The 19630-nt window shown below is 37.3% G+C and overlaps 1 protein-coding gene across 7 annotated transcripts in view; it reads right to left on the minus strand.

Annotated features, from left to right (window-relative positions):
- PIK3C2G (phosphatidylinositol-4-phosphate 3-kinase catalytic subunit type 2 gamma) overlaps positions 1–19630 on the minus strand; it is a 360629-nt gene that overhangs the window by 159231 nt on the left and 181768 nt on the right. For all 7 annotated transcript variants that reach the window (XM_060166784.1, XM_060166785.1, XM_060166781.1 and 4 more), the window contains one exon: positions 2464–2644. In XM_060166784.1, coding sequence (XP_060022767.1) covers positions 2464–2644 — 181 coding nt within the window. The remainder of the gene's footprint in view (positions 1–2463; positions 2645–19630) is intronic.

Below are 19630 nucleotides of genomic sequence, written 5' to 3' on the forward strand. Positions count from 1 at the left end.
TTTTCCTTCAAGTTATAATTTTCTTTTGTTGATTAAATAAACTCCTTAATTCAGGGGTTACACACTTGGGTGCTTTGGGGTCAGGTGGGTGATGTAGCCACATATGAGGAGGCAGCAGGCTAAAGACAATAGGGAGTACTGGGGAAAATGGGGAAGTAAAGATTGCATGTCCTTTCTGAAGAACTTTAAATTCAATTAAAACCCAAACCAAAACAAAGCACTGTTCTGTTCAAACGAAGCACGATGGATTGGACTTGACCTGTAACCCACCAATTTGCAACCCCTGCTTTAAGTAACTATTAACATGATCCATTTATCATAATTCCCTGAAATCTTAATTTGTAACTCTCAAGGTTTACACTTAATAGTATAATACTTTTTTAAAAAAAATTTACATAGAGTAGGAGACAAAATAATGACAAAAAAGATAATTATAGACCGTTGATAAATGTCAGAAGCAGTAATATACATGAACAAATAGTTTACTAAATGTCAATAAGTGTATTTCTGATACTTGACTCACTCCCTTCCATAGTCCTCTGTGCATGTGGAAGGTCTGAGACCACAAATGACACCTTTAGAATTGTGTATCCCCTGACACAAAAAAGGAGAAAAACAAAAATTCAGAAATAATAATAATTCAAAATTTAAAAAAAGCTCCTTTTAGCCTACTTTGAAAACTGTTTAAGCCCAATTTTAAAAATGAGGATATCAGATTAATAGTGTTTAACTAACTCTCAAGAGTTTCTTAGCTCTTACTCCGGGTTCACTGCCAAATAACAGAATCTACTGCTCCCAGAATCCAGCAAAACAAGGTGGAGAAATGAGGCCAAGCTCCACAATGGCATTCTTTCTGTCTTCCTCTTTTGTCTTTTCTATACCTCGATTTGCCTGAAGAGCACCATGGAGGGGAACCTCTGCTCTTTAACTAAAATCTCTTCACTTCATATAGTTAGGTTTAACTGGGCTTTAAAAAAAAAAAAAAAGAAAAGAAAAAAGCTTACAGTAACTTGTGAGAAATTATAAATGCTTCTCCCACTTCTTTCTTTTTCTCTTTCTATTTTCACATGAAGAGGTGTTATCACAAGAGCAGCCAGTCAAGGTGAGAGAAATGCATTTATCTGAGAGAATAATGTCAGTATCACTGGAACGTGATGTAAATAGTCAAAAAGGCACTGTACTAACTGCAGCATGCATCTTAAATACATGAGGGATTTTGAAACATAAGAAATAAAGACCAAACCTATACACAAATTTTGTAAATTTTAAGCCAAATTTATTTTACTTGCTTTCAACTTTTTGTCTACCATTAGAAAATAATTAATGATTTTGCAGTAATATGGTGAAATCATAGAACTTTTTTTTTTTGCATTGCCTATCATGTTGCTAGCCTTAAGGCTCTTCTGTGCATACAGAGTTTATATGTCTCCCATTTAAAAATAAAGTCCCTGCTTATACTTTTTATTTTCCAATTTCTCCTAGGTAGGTGAAGTAGCATAGCTTCTGGCATTACTACCAAATGAAGTGACTTCCAGTAAGAAAAATCTTGTGCTAGGAAAGAATTCTGGGACCCTTTGCCTATTTTCATATCATTTTGTTGAAAAGTCTTGTTGATTTTAAACAGTGGGTGGAGAGAAACTATGAGCTCCCTTGAGAACAAGATTCATGTTTTAGGCATCTTTCTATCCTTAACTCCTAGTCTGTAGTAAGTACTTGTTATTGAATGAGATTCTTAATACAGTGAATACAGTCCACTACCTCCCTGCATCTAGAATGTTGAACTTAAGAGAACCTACTTAATGATCTATATCAGTGAAGGGAACTAGTAATGCAGTTAATTAAAAAGAGCAAGTGTTCTTCCATTAGAGCAAGAAAACGAACAGCCAGATCCATTATTATAATCAGTGATGAAAGAGGCACAGTATTTTGACTATCATCCATGGATGTTAGAATAAAAGTATTATTCAATACTATCCACACCACTATTGATTTCTTTCATTTAATTCACTTAATTTGTTGTGGAAAAAAAAGTCTTTAAAAATGTGACTTTGATCAGTGCAGTGTGAGAAAAATCTAGACCTAGATTTTGTACCTTGGACAAGGGTACTCTGAAAAGTCCCCTTGTGTACTTCTTCCATGAGTCTGAACTGTGCTGCCTTTCTGAGTAAATTACTTCATCCGGTCATTTAAATCAAATTGCCTTTAAATTGGTCTTTTGTCAGGTACTGTCTATGCTACATGGCTATTTAGATCAAAAAGTCATGTCCTGGTGATAGATATTATCATTAACATTAGGATAGTAAACTGAAAAAAAAAACTTGATCAAAAGAATCGATTTAAGTGTCTTATGACAAAGTGTAGTCAAGGAATTTACCTTCTGTGTTATGAAATTCAAAGTTAATTGAACCAGGTTTAAGAAATAAAACAAAACTTTATTACATGAAGATTGATTTTGCAACAAACCTGTCTTTGAGGGTCACTGGCAGATTTGACTTTTTCACCAATGTCTCCCAGAATTTTGATGAGTTTCTGTTCCTTGGAAAACTCATCACTCAAGGCTTTTCCTGCACAGAATTGGAGAGCAGCCAATAGCTTCTGATACCAGCTTTTAAAATAAGTTTCATTCTGTGCATCCTTTAGCAGCCTGAAGGAGAGAAAACAAATTCTTGTATCTAAAGCTGATTTTTAAAACACCTCTAGCAGGAACAATAAGTGTGTTTCAGACTAATCTGTAAGTGGTGGCTTTGGGCAGTTTAACAGGCCAGGCTGGGGAAAATGCTGTTTATTTGTTGGCAGTCATCGTTTCACCTGATAGTTAATGAGATTCCAAGAGTGAAGAATCAATAAGAGACCTTCCTTTCCTCATTTCAGTTCACAGTGCACTTTTTCCTCTTTCAGGCTTCTTAAATTCTATAGCAAATACTTATCTTAAGAGCATATATTTGACTTCTTATTAAAATACATTTTAGAAATGGTATTTATTAGTCACTACACTATATGGCAACCTAACCATCAACCCCACATTTTTCTGCTTTTCTTCAAAAAATAATGTCTCCAGACTGTCACATACGTTAAGTATTGCTCTTTCTTCCAACACCTCCCTTTGATTACCTGGAGGAAGATATTGTAAAGGCAAGAGCATAGTTTTTGTTTTCAGGCACTTCTGGATTCAAATCTCAGCCCTACAACTTACAAGTAAGTTACGCCAGTTACTTAACCGGGCTGAGGTTAAAATAAAGAAATAACTCTGACTCCATAGAACTGTATGGAATATAGAATAAGCTAATGCTATTCTAATTTGAAAGGGCTTAGCACAAAGCATGTACTAGTAGTCAAAAAACATCAGTTTATCTGTACCCTGCAGCCTCCCCAAGCCAGCTTCTGTCACTGTCTGGCAGTCTGCTTGTATCATGAACATGGGAGGCATAGAACCAAAAAAGGGAAGGATACTTCGCTAGATAATGGAGCAGTGACAATTATTTGATTACGCTTTCTGCCATGTGACAATTTCTATTGCCTTGAAATTAATTCCAACATGCTTAAACTTTACTTTTTATTATGCCCTAAAACACTGAAAATAAAAGACTGATTCCCTTGAATGTTAACCTCTCTTTGATTGATTCTTTAATTCTTGTCTCTAATCTTCTTCTCTTCTGAAAAATAATTATCATTCAAAGGACTAGAAGAAAGTTATTGTGAGAATGAAATACTGAAAAATGAAGGATTAAATGCCTAGCAGCCAAAATATATATAGATGAGTTTCATTCTGCATTCCTAATTTTGCATCGCTGCCCAATGTGTATTGTGCTACAGAGACTCTAAGAAACACATTATTTTCATTTGTTCTATGTTCTCTGTTCCTACACATCTGAGTTAAAAAATTAATTGAATGAGGGCTTCCCTGGTGGTGCAGTGGTGGAGAATCTGCCTGCTAATGCAGGGGACACGGGTTCGAGCCCTGGTCTGGGAGGACCCCACATGCCGCGGAGCAACTAGGCCCATGAGCCATAACTACTGAGCCTGCGCGTCTGGAGCCTGTGCTCTGCAACAAGAGAGGCCGCGATAGTGAGAGGCCCGCGCACCGCGATGAAAAGTGGCCCCCGCTTGCCACAACTAGAGAAAACCCTCGCACAGAAACGAAGACCCAACACAGCAAAAATAAATAATAAATAAATTAATAAACTCCTACCCCCAACATCTTCTTTAAAAAAAAAAAAATTAATTGAATGAACCTGACTTTTTTTTTTTTTTTTTAGGTAAGGGCTTGTTCCTTTGTCATTGTTACAAAGCCCACTTATCTCCTAGCACCTCTTTTACTTTACCAAAGGAAATATAATAATGCTGGAAAAATGCTGGAAAGCATTAAAAAACAAAAAAACCCTCAAGGGTCTAAAGATGTATTGATGGAAAATATAATCCATATATAATTATACCTTCAATGTAAGAAGAATAGTTGACAATGAAAAGTTTTCCAACCCACCTCTATGGTGAGATTTTTGAAATGTCAGATGCAATAAATGTATCACAGCATTATTTGGAGGCTCTAAGAAAACGAGTGTTATGTGATTATGAATTGGAAAGCCCCAAAGAAAGCATCCACATCTGAAACTTCAAGGTATTTTATGCAGCATTATACCTCAGAGATTTTCACAGTGTTTTGAGGACTTTGGTAATATACCATTGTACAGTCTACTTGGTTTTCAGTGGACGTAGGGAATTGATGGGTAGAGTATTTCTATATCCCGTATCAATGCTTGCCAGTATTTTCATACACTTTGAATACTGAGTTACTTGTTTTTAAAGATATTTAAAACCTGTTCTGGTACATAAATATAACTCTATAACCACCTGACTGCTATACACATGATAAACGGAAAGGTTATTCTGCACAAAGTCAACTTTTTACTAAAATTCTTAAAGAAAATATATATTTTAGGGGTGGGGAGTCATAGGAATTGTCAAAATTATCTAATTAGTATTCCTAATACTCAATTCTTATTCTATGAGAAATGTATATGCTTCTCTCATGAGCAGCTGATTCAAGGAGGGAAAAAAATCAGTCTGATTTCTTGCTCAAAATAAAACAGAGCAGGGGAGATTTGCAGAGAGAATATGTGACTGTGTTTTAAAAAATTTAAAAGTGAAGAAAACTCAGTGTATTCCATTGTGATTATTTTCCTTATAGAACATACCTCATGCAAACTCTCATTCCTGCCATTATGACATGCTCTCCTGGTGAGATTTGGTTCAAGCTCTATGGCTTTTTATCCAACTTTAAAGTTTTTTACAAATTGCAGAATTGAAATCATACTGTGTTATAGATGACCACGAGAGGTCAGTTAGTCTATTCCTGTGTCTTTAGGCACAGTCACTTTAACTGATGAGAGAAATTAATATGTCCTTTAATTTTAATCAATTCAGAGAAAGTTGGACTATACAGTTTTGGGTGGAGAGTTAGCCAATTCTACGTCAATGACCTTCACCATCAGGAAGTGGTTAAAACCCTCATGTGGTAGTTTTTACCCCTTGCCTCTGTTTGTTAAGACTGTGGAAAACAGCTAGCCACTTTCCCTTAAGCATTAAAGAAACCCTTTTCATAAGGCACTGTCACTGGGAGACACAGAATTGCTTATGCCAAATTCAAAAAAAAAATCTTTTTTTTAGGTTCAGGTCAAGGGACTGAGAAATATGAAGTAAGACTTGGTGTTGAAAGATTGGGCTTTTAAGATACAGACGATGTGACCACATACAAACTGTGAGGTAAATCTCAAAATGTCAGAGACCTATTTATCCTAGTGTATGCAAGATCCAGAAATGGTTCAACTTGATATTATTATTATTTTTTTGTGTGGTACGCGGGCCTCTCACTGTTGTGGCCTCTCCCATTGAGGAGCACAGGCTCCGGACGCGCAGGCTCAGCGGCCATGGCTCACGGGCCCAGCCGCTCCGCGGCATGTGGGATCTTCCCGGACCGGGGCACGAACCCGTGTCCCCTGCATCGGCAGGCAGACTGTCAACCACTGTGCCACCAGGGAAGCCCAACTTGATATTATTTTGTATAGGTGTCTTATGGACTGTAAGTAATGACAACATTAAAATGAGAATAAATGCATAAAATCTAGCTGATTAAAGGTAAGGGTAGTGTTGAGTATGAGAGGCAAAAAGCAAGAAGAGAAGCAAACATAACCCAGGTGACTGAGCATATTTGCTATAGGATATCATAAAGGCATTTGCCTAAATTAAGGAGCTAGTGGTGGACTCAGATACACAAACCCCAGCTAGCATGAAATGGAGATTTTCCTTGGAAATAAGAGCTTTTCTCCATTTCTTCATGCACAAAGTGCTTCTGATCCCATGATGAGTGACTTGCTGGAGGCCCAGGAAAAGTACAGATAGGTCTCATTTCATCAGTCTACCTGCAGGACAGAACAGACTAATCATGGCAACCCAGCCCTCCTTGCCTCATGACTCCCTTTAGTGTAGCTCTTAATTTTAATTCTCAACAGCACAATATCCCACAAATTAGGGCTTGCCTTAAATTTTTTACCCTCTTGTGTATTTCTTGTGAGTGAAGAGGGGAAACAACATCCAGAAGAAAACTGAGCTACACGTGAAGATGAGTGATTTCAGGTCACTCCAGGACCTCCCCTTTCCATTTCCTCTATTGGTGGCTACTTTATGGGGAGTAAGATGTGTGACTCAGTAGACCAGGTCTTAGTGAGCACAGGTGGATTTTAAAATGTGACTTCTTCAAGTGTATTTATAACCCTGGGACATATAAAGGCTGAAATCCAATACTTGATATGGAATTTTTAATTTTAAGGTTTCAATAGTGTGTTAAGAAGTGAAAAGCATATATCTCTTTAGCCTTTACAACTTTATTTTACTTCTCATTGGTTGAGAGATTTACTTAATATTTCCCTAAACTGAGGAACTTCATACATTTTATTGTCTTGCAAAGATAACTGTTTCCTATGACTGGCTCATTTTTAGAATATTGATTTGCTCTTTCAGAAATATAGCACCGAACTTCTTTTGAATTTTGTATATAAGGAGCATTACATGGGCCAAGTCTGCAGAAATGTGATTTCCAATCAATAGTTATTTTGCAACATGTTTGTCAATAAGCCACTTTGAAACAACTTGAATATAAAACAATTAAAAGGGAATAAATTCAGAAAATAATGAAATCCATATTCTAGAGATTTTATACATTTTTAGAACACTTAAATATAAGAGACAGGTCCTTAAGGTATGTAACCGACTTAATTTTATCCCCATATTTCAATTTATATATCTAATATTTATTACCATCTCAAAAACAGTAATTCAGAATGTTACAGTTCATACTTATGATTTTTCCATTGTGTTCACGTTATGTGGTAGATTTATTTTTCCCAACTCCATGCTTTCTTCCCTGAAGCTTATACAACCACACTCTGCTCTGTGACTTCCAGTGCCTCCCCAGAGACAGCATCTACTTCTCCACCCCTTGTCTGGATTGGCCATGTGACTCACTTTAGCCAACAGGATGCGACTGGATAAAATGTATGCCCAAGTCCATGGGGATGCTTTAAATGTGCTCTCATGGATTGGTCTGCTCTCTTGTACTTCTGCTATCTGTCACGAGAACAGCTTGTCCCTGCTGGGGGATGTTCCTTCAGTGCTGGAATGAGAGACCTGAGCATTGCTGTGAGGAGTCCAGTGCAGCCAAGCGGAAGTACAGCAAGTCTGCAGCCTGCATGTGGCATACGTGAGAAATAAGTCTTTTTTGCTGTAAGCCACTGAAACTTTGGGGCTATTTGTTGCTGTGGTAAAAATTAATGAATATGCCAAGTTTCAGATTATTTCTTTTTCCCTTTTGTTTGTTTTTGTTTTCATTTGTTTGTTTGTATTGCCTTTAGAATATGGAGCACATTTTTTAAACCTCCCCCGTGTTAGCCCTGAGGATACTTTGGGGCAAAACTAATTACTGAAAATAAACAAAAGTCATCTGGAGACAAGTCTGGTGAATTAGATGGGTGATCAATTTGAGTATAACATTTTAGATCAAAAAAACTATAAAAGTAATAAAAATGGCTTTCTTCTATGGATCCTAAAAAGCCCCAAAGTGTATTTCAAAAACGATTTGATCTGGTTCATTTGGACATGTATATTATGTTATACTGCTAAAATTTTATTGTTATTTTGTTACACTAACATTCTCTTTGACTCATTTAAAAGTGTGAATAGGCTTATGTACTATCTGCTGTCTGTCCAGCCAAGTGTTTGAGTATCTAATAGGAAATTCTCTCTGAGTAAAAATGCACTAATGAGTGCAATAGGGCAATAGCAAGTCTTTTTTTAAAGACTTATATAACACAGGACTAGACAAATCTAACACATTACCAGACAAAGGGTCTGATGGCTGAGGGCAGTGAGGGAGGTAGTACACCTGGCAGTTTGGGAAACTGAGGTCTGCTCTAATGGTAACAGCTGAAAGACTAAGATGGCTAAATAGGGAGGGGATCAATGGTTTTGGACAAGGAAGCATCTATCTATATCAGCATGCTTAATGGAACTCCCTTTACTGCCCTGGAGTTGGCGACCAAGACCCAAGATTAAAGAAAAGAGACAACAGGTATCCTATGTTTTAAGAATAGCCAAAGAAACAACTGGAAGTCAGAGAACTCTTAGAGGTTTATTGGGAGATGGCCAAAATGGCTATGATACACCAAGTGTTATCTCCCCTCCTGGACCTTAGTATATATTTGCAAGTGGGGGTGAAGGAAAGGGCTGTTTGAGAGTCATGAGTCATCAACTTAGTGAGGGATAGAGTGGATCCGCTACCCCCACTCATCCTTGCAAAGTCCAGTGAGGAGGGAAGCTCAAAGATACCCACTGATTCAGATGTGTGCAAGAATGGGAGACTATTGCCTCATTCCCAGGTTAGATTTCTGCTCTAAAAGAGGGTTTGTTGAAAGACAGGATAGCAAAGGAGCAGCCTGCATTTTTGCACCCTAACTGGCCAAGCAAGGATGTGTGAATTTCTCAAGGTTCAAATAAACACATGGAAGTAATTAAATGTGATCCACTCCTGTGTAGGAAGAGGTTGAGCCAAAGGCAGATCTCCTGGTGGGAAGTCCTGCAAGGCTACCCAAGGTACGCACTCAGATGAGGTAGCCAGCTTTGACAGTGAACCCAGAGCGGGCCTTGATGTAAAGCCAGAGACCACAGACAGGGGATTGTACTTGCTTGCCTCAACAAGTGTGAAGGTCACTTTCCTCTTTCTCTTTCTTTCCCACTCCAAAGTCAAGAAAAGCTAGAACTAAAAGACAGAGAGAGAAGAGGAATGAAACAGCAGACAATATTCTCCCCACCACAAGTCCCCCAAGCTAAAGCTTGGCTGGTGCTGGAGAATGGGGAGGAGGTATGTGTCAAACTGGAGAAGAAAATAGAGTTTTAAATTGGACAAAAGTGGTGAAGAGTTTGTTATCTAAAAGTGACCAGGAAACTATGGAATCTACCCTGGTTTTAATTAGAAAATGTAAAATGGCAAAAGTAGTATTTTTAAAATAATAAAAACTTTTATTGGAGACCTACCAATACCAAGCTCAGCCAATTTAAAGAAAACTAGGTGAGACCGTTAAACATCTACAAGTCAGTGCAGGAAGAAATACAGCTTCGGAAAATGCACTGATTGCACTGCACGAGAGAAAAAGCTTCAACATGCAGAATAAAAACTGGGGAATCTTGCTCCCCAGATCTTCAGAGAGCTGGCTGAGGTTTGTCTTTTTGCCTTTCTTCATCCCCGTGCAGCCACTCACTGCTCTTATAGAGCACTGCCGATTCTGGCTTCATTTGTGGAAGATCATTGTTAAGCACAGAACTGTGTTCAAGAAATCAAAGTTGCTTCATCAAGAAATAGGTTATTAACACTGAATATATGTGGATATATAGGTATATATTTACTATTATAATTGATACTTTATCATCATATCAAAATCTTTAACAGTTATGACCAGTTGCATAGTTAATTATAAGCTTAAATGGTATTTTTCTGAATGAGAACTAGCCATAGATGGTACCCAGTTTGCGTACACACTTGTAATCAGAATGACTGTTACACTGCAGTGTTGCTCTCTTAGGATCATCTGGAAGCTATGAAGGAAAAAAAAAAACCAACTATGCTGAGCAGGTAAGTTTCCCTGAATAAGATTCTTAAATCTATAATTAGGAATCAGAGCCTGTTCCCACTCATCTTGCTGAGGGATATAGTCAATTTGGGAGATACAGGTAAATAAATAAAACTCTTTCCAATCCACTCATATGTATTCGAATGTTCACATGTTTAATATACTGAATGATGTGATATCAGAGAGCAGAAACTCTCTTCCTCCTCTCATTCCAACACACACTTCTGCTTAGGGTAAGTTATTTTATTCAAATCATTTTCCTTAGCTTAGCACCAAGCTGTGAATGGCTATCAGTGACCTCTCTCAGCCCCTACTGTTATACTCCTTACGTGCTTACTAACCCTAAAACAAAACAAAACAAAACAAAACAGGTGGAATTTTGGCCCTGGGCACACTTTAAAAGAGATAGCTTCCCATGAGACCCTCCTGTGATGCCTTTCCCTTTTTTCTCATTCTGGTTTTATCCCCTCCCTGATCCCCAAGAATCTCTCAGATCCTGCCACTCTTCCTTTGCCAAAAGCTCCACCTAGCTCTGCTCTCTCCTGTTGTGTCCTGGGATCCCAATTAGTCCTTGTTTTTCTTACTCGAGTCAAACACATGTCTCTCACTGTAAATTACACTCATATCCTCAGAGAATAATATTACATTAGCATAGAGCTGAACCCCATTTTGAGATAATCCCTCCTACCCGTCACATTTATTAGGTGAGGAAACTGAAAGATTAAGAGACCTGCCTAAGGTCCTTAGGACTAGAACCCTCAGTTCTTAACCATTGCTCCAGGCACTTTCCACAGCACCATATTTTGTGTCTGTTATGGACCAAATGTTTGTGTCCACCCAAAATTTGTATGTTGAAGCTCTAATTCCCAATGTGATGATACTGGAGTTGGAACCTTTGGGAGGTGATTAAGTTTAGATAAGGCCATGACAGTGGGGTCCTATAATTAGATTATTGCCCTTATAAGAAGAAGAGACTGGAGCTCTGCCAGGTGAGGACACTGAGAAGGTGTCCAGCATCCATCCCTGAGCCAGGAAGAGGGCCCTCACAGGGAACTGAAATTGGCCGGCACCTCAATCAGACTTCCCAGCCTCCAGAACTGTGAGAAATAAATTCCTGTTGTTTAAGGCACACAGTCTATGTTATTTTTTATTGCAGCCTGAGCTGATTAACACAGTGTCCTAAAAACCAGTAAAACACGACTTGGAAGATGATTTTCCACTTGCATCACCTCTGGCAAGAAACTTAATGCTTTAGCTCTTTACTTTCCTACTCTGTAAAATGTTGGAGTTTGTGCCGTTTGGTAAGATACCTTCCAGCTCTAGGGCTCCATGACTGTAATACTTAATGAACTTATCCAGCATTTATGCCAGGCATTTTCCAAGCATTTTATGTAGCTGTGTTAGGTAATCCTCACATCCGCTCCAGGCAACGTGATTCCTTCCATTTACAGACGAGGATATTATGGTTTATAGAGGTCAAATAACTTGCCCAAAGTCACCCTATCTGTGGATCAGGGATTCAAATGCAAGTTTATCTGACTCCAAAGCCCTTGCTGTTCACCATCATGCTGCACCACCTCCTGATATCCTAACATAGATACCAGCTGACGATTTAGCCCGAGACTAATACACAATCTAGGAATTCTCTTTTTGCTACTTTCTTATTATGTTTCTCTTTAATATCTTTCTCTTACTTCCTGTTTCCTAACCCTCAGAAATCTCATGCTCTCCTGACTTCTTTCTTTCCAAAGTTCCTCATTTAATTTTGTTCTTCTACCTACAAATTCCCTGCCAAAACCACCAACAAATGCTAATGTTTTCCTTTCTGCTTTTAACATTTTTTTGAACTTTTAAAGAAGAGCTTGTTAACCTAAATATATTTTGTGTAAAATACTTATAAGCAGGAATACTTTTCTCTCCCCTATCTCGCCTGTAAAAAGAATAGAATATGTGGATCTACTTTGATAATGCAAGTAATACACTCACCTCTGCTCTGTCCTTCCTCACTTTAAAAAGTGAGACCAACTCCACAACTTCAGAGGACCTGGACTTTTGTGGTTTATTTACACAAGTGGTGGTGCTGAGTGGGGCTAGGAGAGTGGAGGGAGAAGATGCTGAATTGAAAGTAACACCCTGATTGCACTTGGGAACCTAAAAATCCTGATGAGCTGTGCACACACAACAGATGTGCCTTGAGCTACCCACCTTAACTGGGCCTGTGTTTCCAAATAATTCCAAGTTGTGGCAGGAGAGAAATGCGGAGTCATTAACAACAGCACGTGTGCCAAAATAAAATAAATTCTGCTTGACATCTAATTAATGTTCAAATCCATGCTTGTGTAATTTTAAACTAGTCCAATAGATGTCTACATTTTCCCTTACTTACATTTGAAAATATGGTTCTGAACTGAGTTCCTAAACTCATCCTTTTTTTTATATATATATTTTTTTCTGAATACATATATAGTTACTTTAAAGGCAGTGTAAGCACCTTTTTCATAAACTTTCCTTAACAAAATTTCTTTTAATGGCAAAGCAATTCCTTTGCTATATGAATGTTTCATAAGGAGAGCAACCTAATAATAAAAATCCTCTTTACCCCTCGGCCTTTTGTTCTTGCAGAGCCCTCCGATGAAAGTTGGATAATCATTACACTGTGCAGTGAACAAGTCATGTGTTTGAACACAGCCGGAGGGGCAGGTTTACAGGGCTAAGGCAAAGCTGGCTTTGAAATACCTAGCTTCCCCAGAACCCGGTCGCATCAGAACCTCAGTTTCAAATCACAGCTGGGGCGGCCGCTTCACTCTTCATTCTTCAGAGGCACGGATAGTGTGGTTTATTCCCTGAGGATATTAAAGATTCCCTGAGATACTATCCATAAGATGTGGAGCTGTGTTTGATGTCCTCAGAAAATTTCTGGGACATTCTTGCTCACCGTCATGAAACAGCGTGTCTCCTGAAGTCAGCGAGCACCATTTAATCCCTCTCCTTTTAGAGATTCAATACAGCCTTACAGATGTTCTAGGAAGCTTCTGAAATCTACCTGGTTAATTTTCAGTCGATTTCTGTGATGTTGTTGTTGTTGTTTATGCTGTTGTTCAGGTTGTACTTGCCAGGCAGGGATAATCGCCCTATCCACTCTATCGTATGAATGTGGAAAGAGTACTAAGCCTATTCCATGTCCAGTGCTCTCTGTATGCACAAGTAACTTAGCAGTTCCAACCTCAGTCTTTCCATTTCTAAAATGATAATAATGATTGTCCTATCATCAGATCTATGTTTCTGTTATGGACTGAATTGTGTTCCCCAAATTCTTCTGTTGAAGCCCTAACTCCCAACATGACTGTATTTGAAGACAGGCCTTTAAGGAGGTAATTAAGATTAAATGAGATCATAAGGGTGTGGACATAATCCAACAGAACGAGTGTTCACGTAAGAAGAGGAAGAGACACCAGGTAAGCATGCACACAGAAAAAAGGCCATGTGAGGACCCAGTGGGCTGTTGGTAAGACAGGAAGTCTGTTTTCAGGTCTTACCAGTAACCAACCCCTCAGCACCTTGATCTTGGACTTCTAGCTTCCAGAATTGGAAGAAAATAAATTTTTACTGTTTCAGCCACCCAGTCTGTGGTACTCTGATATGGCAGCCCTGGCAGACTAATATAGTTTCCAACCTAGAGCTCATTTTTCCAATCCAGAACTCTAGAAGCCAGAAAAGGCAAGGAAGTAGATTCTCCCCTAGAACCTCTGGAAGGAATGCAGTTCTGCTAATACCTTGATTTTAGCCTGATAAGACCCATTTTCTGATTTTTAATCTCCAGAACTAAATTGGTGGTAATTTGTTACAGCAGCAATAGTAAACTAACACACTTGCTATTGGGCCTTACTGAGAAATGGAATTCTTTGTAATGCAAGTTGTATAACATCCCTCGTAAAATAAATACACCATTCAAAAATTAAGAAATAGTAAAGAAAAATTAACAGAAAACCACACCCAAGTTCCTTTGTAATACGATGAACTGAACAGCTAGACGTTATTATCAAACCAGTTAGAGTACAAGTATGGCTGAGGGTCCAGGAAACAGTCATTCTTGTGCACTGCTAGTGACAGTGTAAATTCCTACAATCTTACTTAATAAAGGGTAATCTTGCAATGTAGATCAAAAGAAGTATAAACATTTACAATCTCTATTCCAGCAATTCCACTCTTGAAAAACAGCCCACAGAAATAACTAAGGACCTATGCAAGCATTTAAGCACAAGGAAGTTCAACTCAAGGTGACTATAATAGGAAAATACAGGAAACAATCTGAATTTCCAATAATAGGGGGTTAGCTAATTGTATCATAATAAATTTAATATAATAAATTAACAAAATTAACAACGGAATACTGGTCAGTTGTAAAAATAACATTGTGAAAGTGTACTTATTTTTTGGAAAGATGCTCAGGGCAAGTTGTATCTTTAAAATAAAGCTATGTACAACACAATATCTGCAATATAATATTATTTTTAGAGTGTATACAATACACACAGATTATATACATAATACACATAAACACACAAATTTAGGAGAATATTTGCCAGCAAGGCCTACTAATGGCTAACACTTACATATCACAACTGAATTGCAGCATCTATTCTAAGCATTCTACATATATTAACTCATTTGATTCTCCCACCAAACCTAGACAGTAAGTACTATTATTAGTTTCTATTCTACACCTGAGGAAATCAAGGCCTAGAAAGTTTAATTTGTTCAGTGTGATATAAATAGTGAGTGGGAGATCTGGTAATTCTACCCTGGTAATCAATGTGCAGGATCTATGTGCCTAAGCACTGGAAATTCTGCCTTCTCCCACAGGGGCTAACCTTAAATGCTGGGATTAGTGACACTTGAAAAAAATATTTTTGCTGATCTACATTTTCTAGTTTTGATATAACAACAACAAAAATAATAACAAAGATTAAGATATATTGAGAGCTTTAATTTTTCTAGGCATTGTGCTAAGTGCTTTATATGCATGATCTCAATTAATCCTAATTAACATCTTATGAAACAATATTTTTAATCATCCTGTTTTGCATATTAAGTAACTAGATCTTAGAGAGGTTAAGATACATTTTCACAGTCACAAAACTACTGAGTGTCAGATTGAAGTTCACATCTACCTGAATCCAAAGCCTCTGTTTTTAACTACTGTCATGCTGCCTGAATAAATATAACATTGTAGAAAATTCATTAAAAGAAAAGAAACCCTCCCTTTCTGGCCTCAGATTCAGAGCTTCAATATAGCATCTGATGTAGCTTAATAACAGTGATTCTCTACACACTACAGACTTGGTTATATTAAGTATATTTCATTAAAAAAGAGTTCAATTTAGGCACAGGTTAAACATTCAACAGACTAGAAATGAATCTCAACAAAACTAATGCATTTCCAATATAAAATCCAAGTATTGAGATTTGAATTTAATGGTTCCTAATAGGAAAGATACCCACTACATAATATAAAGGAGTGAAGCAGTCTATACATTCACAGGGATCAATACCTAAATAGAAATTTCTTTCTCACCCTTTCCCATGAACATTTCCTTGAGGCTTCTGCTGTAGTAAAAGGAAGTTTTCAACAAAATAGCTGCTTCCTAATGCAGGTTACTTTATTAATTAGTTCCTCATGTAGGCTAGTCTCCTTTTCCTTTTCCTAAATGCCTTAGAATTAGGTGAGTGGCTAAAACAACTCACATTGGACTGACTTGTGCCAAACATATGCACTTCTACATACAATTATTTATGGGGATCTATATTATAAGATTTAAGGATTGTCTGAGAAGCAGTTACATATTTTTAAAAAAAGATTAGCTGAGGGTTTCCAGATGATAAACTTCTTCAAACTCTCTTTCCCCAAGCATTCTTTTTCTCAGATTTTAATGAGAATGAGAGCTGATAGGCTACAAACTTAGTGGCTTAAGACAATGGCCACGTATTAGCTATGGATCAGCAGTCCGAGCATGGTGTGGCTGGGTAGTCTGTTCAGGGTATCATAATGCTGAAATCCATGTATTGGCCAGACTGAGTAATCCTCTGGAGACTCTGGGGAAAAATTTGCCTCCAAGCTCATTCAGATCGCTGTCAGAATTCAGATCCTCGTGGTTGTAGAACTGAAGTCTCCATTCCCTTACTGGCTATCAGTTGGGGTCACTCTCAGCAAGTAGAGGTCATTATCATTTCTTGGCACATGGTCCCCTCCACCTTCAAAGTTAGCTATAGAGCATCTCCTCACACTGATTCCCTCTCACACTTGGAATTGTTGTAGTGACTTCATCTTCTGCCAGCTACGGGAAACTCTGCTAATAAGGGCTCAACTGATTGGTCAGGCCCACTCAGGATAATCTCCCTTTTGCCATATACAGGCATACTTCATTTTACTGTGCTTTGCTTTATTGTGCTTCCCAGGTACTGCATTTTTTTACAAATTCAAAATCTGTGGCAACCCCGCTTTGAATAAGTCTATCGGCGCCATTTTTGCAACAGCATTTGCTCACTTCGTGTCTCTGTGTCACATTCTGGTAATTCTCACAATATTTTAGACTTTTTAATTATTATATATTTGTTATAGTGGCCTGTGATCAGTAATGTTTGATGTTACCATTGTAATTGTTTTGGGGCACCATGACCGTGCCTACCTAAGGTGGTGAACTTAATGGATTGTTGAAATGACAACAAAGGATTTAGAATATTACATAAACTTAGTTGATCAAGCAGTGGCAGGGTTTGAGAGGACTGACTTTAATTTTGAAAGAAGTTCTGCTGTGGTTAAAATGCTATCAAACAACATTGCGTGCTACAGAGAAATTATTCATGAAAAGAAGGGTCAAACCATGCTGCAAACTTCATTGTTATCTTATTTTGAGAAACTGCCACGGCCACCCCAATCTTCAGCAACTACCATCCTGATCAGTCAGCAGCCATCAGCATCGAGGCAAGAACCTCCACCAGTAAAAAGATTACAACTCACTGAAGGCTCAGATGATTGGTAACAAGTTTTACCAATAAAGTATTTTTAAATTAAGATATATACTCTATTTTTAGACATAATGCTATTGCATACTTAATAGACTACAGTATAAAGTAAACATACTTTTATATGTACTGGGAAACCAAAAAGTTTGTGTGACTTGCTTTATTGTGATATTCGCTTTATTGTGGTTGTCTGGAACTGAACCTTCAGTATCTCTGAGATATGCCTGTAATGTAACATAATCACAGGAGTGATATCATATTCACAGTTTCTTTCCATTGAAAGGCAGGGGATCTTACAAGGGCAGGGGTCATTGCGGGTCATCTTAGAATTCTGCCTACTACATCTACTGAGCACTTGTCACTAATCTATTTGAAAAATTCATTCAACATTTATACATAATAAGCATCTACAACATGCCAGGCACAGTACTAAGCATTTGATGTAACAAGACTAACCGTGAAATTTACTTATTCTCTTGAGTTAATCCATTGCTCGTTATATAGGCAAATTGTTTGGAGGGATGGAAATTTGTTCTAAATAATACAGTATGGCTGGACAGCTGTTAATTCATGTTAACATTTCTTTCATTCCTTAAAAGATGTAATATATTAAAATGTTCAATCCACTTTTGAAAATTAAAAGCAATTGGAAGATCTATCCCTAAAATTTTCTATCCTTTCATCTCTATAAAATTAAACTTGATTACAGTGGATAAGATGAAGGTAGTAAATGGGAGGGGCTAGCCCATAAAATTTAAGATGTTTAAATCTTATCTTTTGAACACTGATATAAAATAAATGGTTAACATTAAAAAGGAAAAAAAGATTGTAAAAGGAATGCGTGGTATAGTTTTTTTTTAACTTGACAAAAACCAACCAAACAAACAAACAAACAAAAAATACCATATCGTATATTGATTCGTTAAATAATGCTAAGCTTCTGATTAGGTTTTATTTACTATCTAGATAATTAACACAACTCTAGATCCATGTACAAAGTCTAATTTGCCATTTTTCATGTTAGAAAGTCCAAGGATTGGCAGCTCTGCCATGAGTATCACTAGATTCATTCTGACTGAAAGACAGTCTCAAATAAAAGATGTGGCCTTCCATTAAAAAAAAACTCAGCGCACCTTATTCTTACTTAATAGAGATTGAAAAGCTTTAGAATAAGCACAGATAAACACATTACAAAGAAGGAGAGTTTGGGACCTTATACTTGCAACATAAAACACTGGGGAAGTTTTTTGGAACTATATGAAGATACATACATTTTCCAAAATCAATGATGTATGTGGTTTAGCCAGGTAGAAACCGACTCACACAGAACTGAGGCCAATGCTAGTAGCACTAAAGAATGAGCTATATCATTGATAGTCTACATAATAGTATAATTTCCCAATGGCCAAAAGCCATCAACGGTATAATTTCCTGATGGCCACTAAAGAAGGATTGTTAAATTATTTTTCTGTATTGGAGGGATGATGTAGGAATACCGTGTTCGTATCTGTTTTTTCTACTCCCTTAGTTACCACCATAAATAAAAGTAAATTCAGAAAGAGAGAGGTAATATGCAACTTTGAAGAATCAGGCAAAAGCATTTAACTATTCTCTGCTGATATTAATCTTACTTTCACATTTATCTAATAATTTCCTATGCACAAACCACAAAGGACAATATAATATGCATATTTTATCCTATCCATTTTTCAAGGCTCCATTTTATCTTGTTTCCTTCTAGCTGATTTCTCTACTCCAATCCACCCTGCTTGCTCCTTTTTCTTGGTTTCAATTTTATTCTCATTTCACATTAAAATGCATTGCAAGTAACTACTTTTCGATGGCTTCAAGGGTGTTGGTTTTGTCTCTCAGGAATACAAAACTCTTAAAAACTGAACATTGCTGTGTAAAGAGGATGGACTGTAGAATAAGAAAGGCACAGATGTACAGGCTCAAATCCAGATCTGCCTTACTAGCAGTATGGCCTTGGACAAATTATTTAACCTTTTGAGAACTTAATTTCTTCCTAAACTTGTGTCTAGCTTTCCTTAAATCTCTGACTAGTAAACAATTGCCTCTGTTGAGGTCTTTTTGAGGTCAAGGACTCTGTGTTACTGCCCTGTAACCCAATAATGAGCACATTTGAACCCCAATCAAGATTTCTGGGCTACTTCTGGGAACTCCAGAATGGTTAAAAAAAATGGTGAAGAAAAGATGGCACAAGGCAAATGTCTCTGACATATTAAGAATGGAGGCAGAAAGTCCTTAAATAAAAAGGTATCATGAAGATTTTGAATTTAAAATGAACTGCAATTCAAACTCTGCAATTCAAGAAAAAAAAACACGCAAGATTTTAAACTCCAAAATAAACTTTGTCAAATAAGATGATCCTATTGACTATTATTTACATTGAAGCCATTCCTGGCTCCTGG

The sequence above is a fragment of the Lagenorhynchus albirostris genome, chromosome 11 (genome assembly GCF_949774975.1).
Source record: "Lagenorhynchus albirostris chromosome 11, mLagAlb1.1, whole genome shotgun sequence".
Classification (NCBI taxonomy): Eukaryota; Metazoa; Chordata; class Mammalia; order Artiodactyla; family Delphinidae; genus Lagenorhynchus; species Lagenorhynchus albirostris.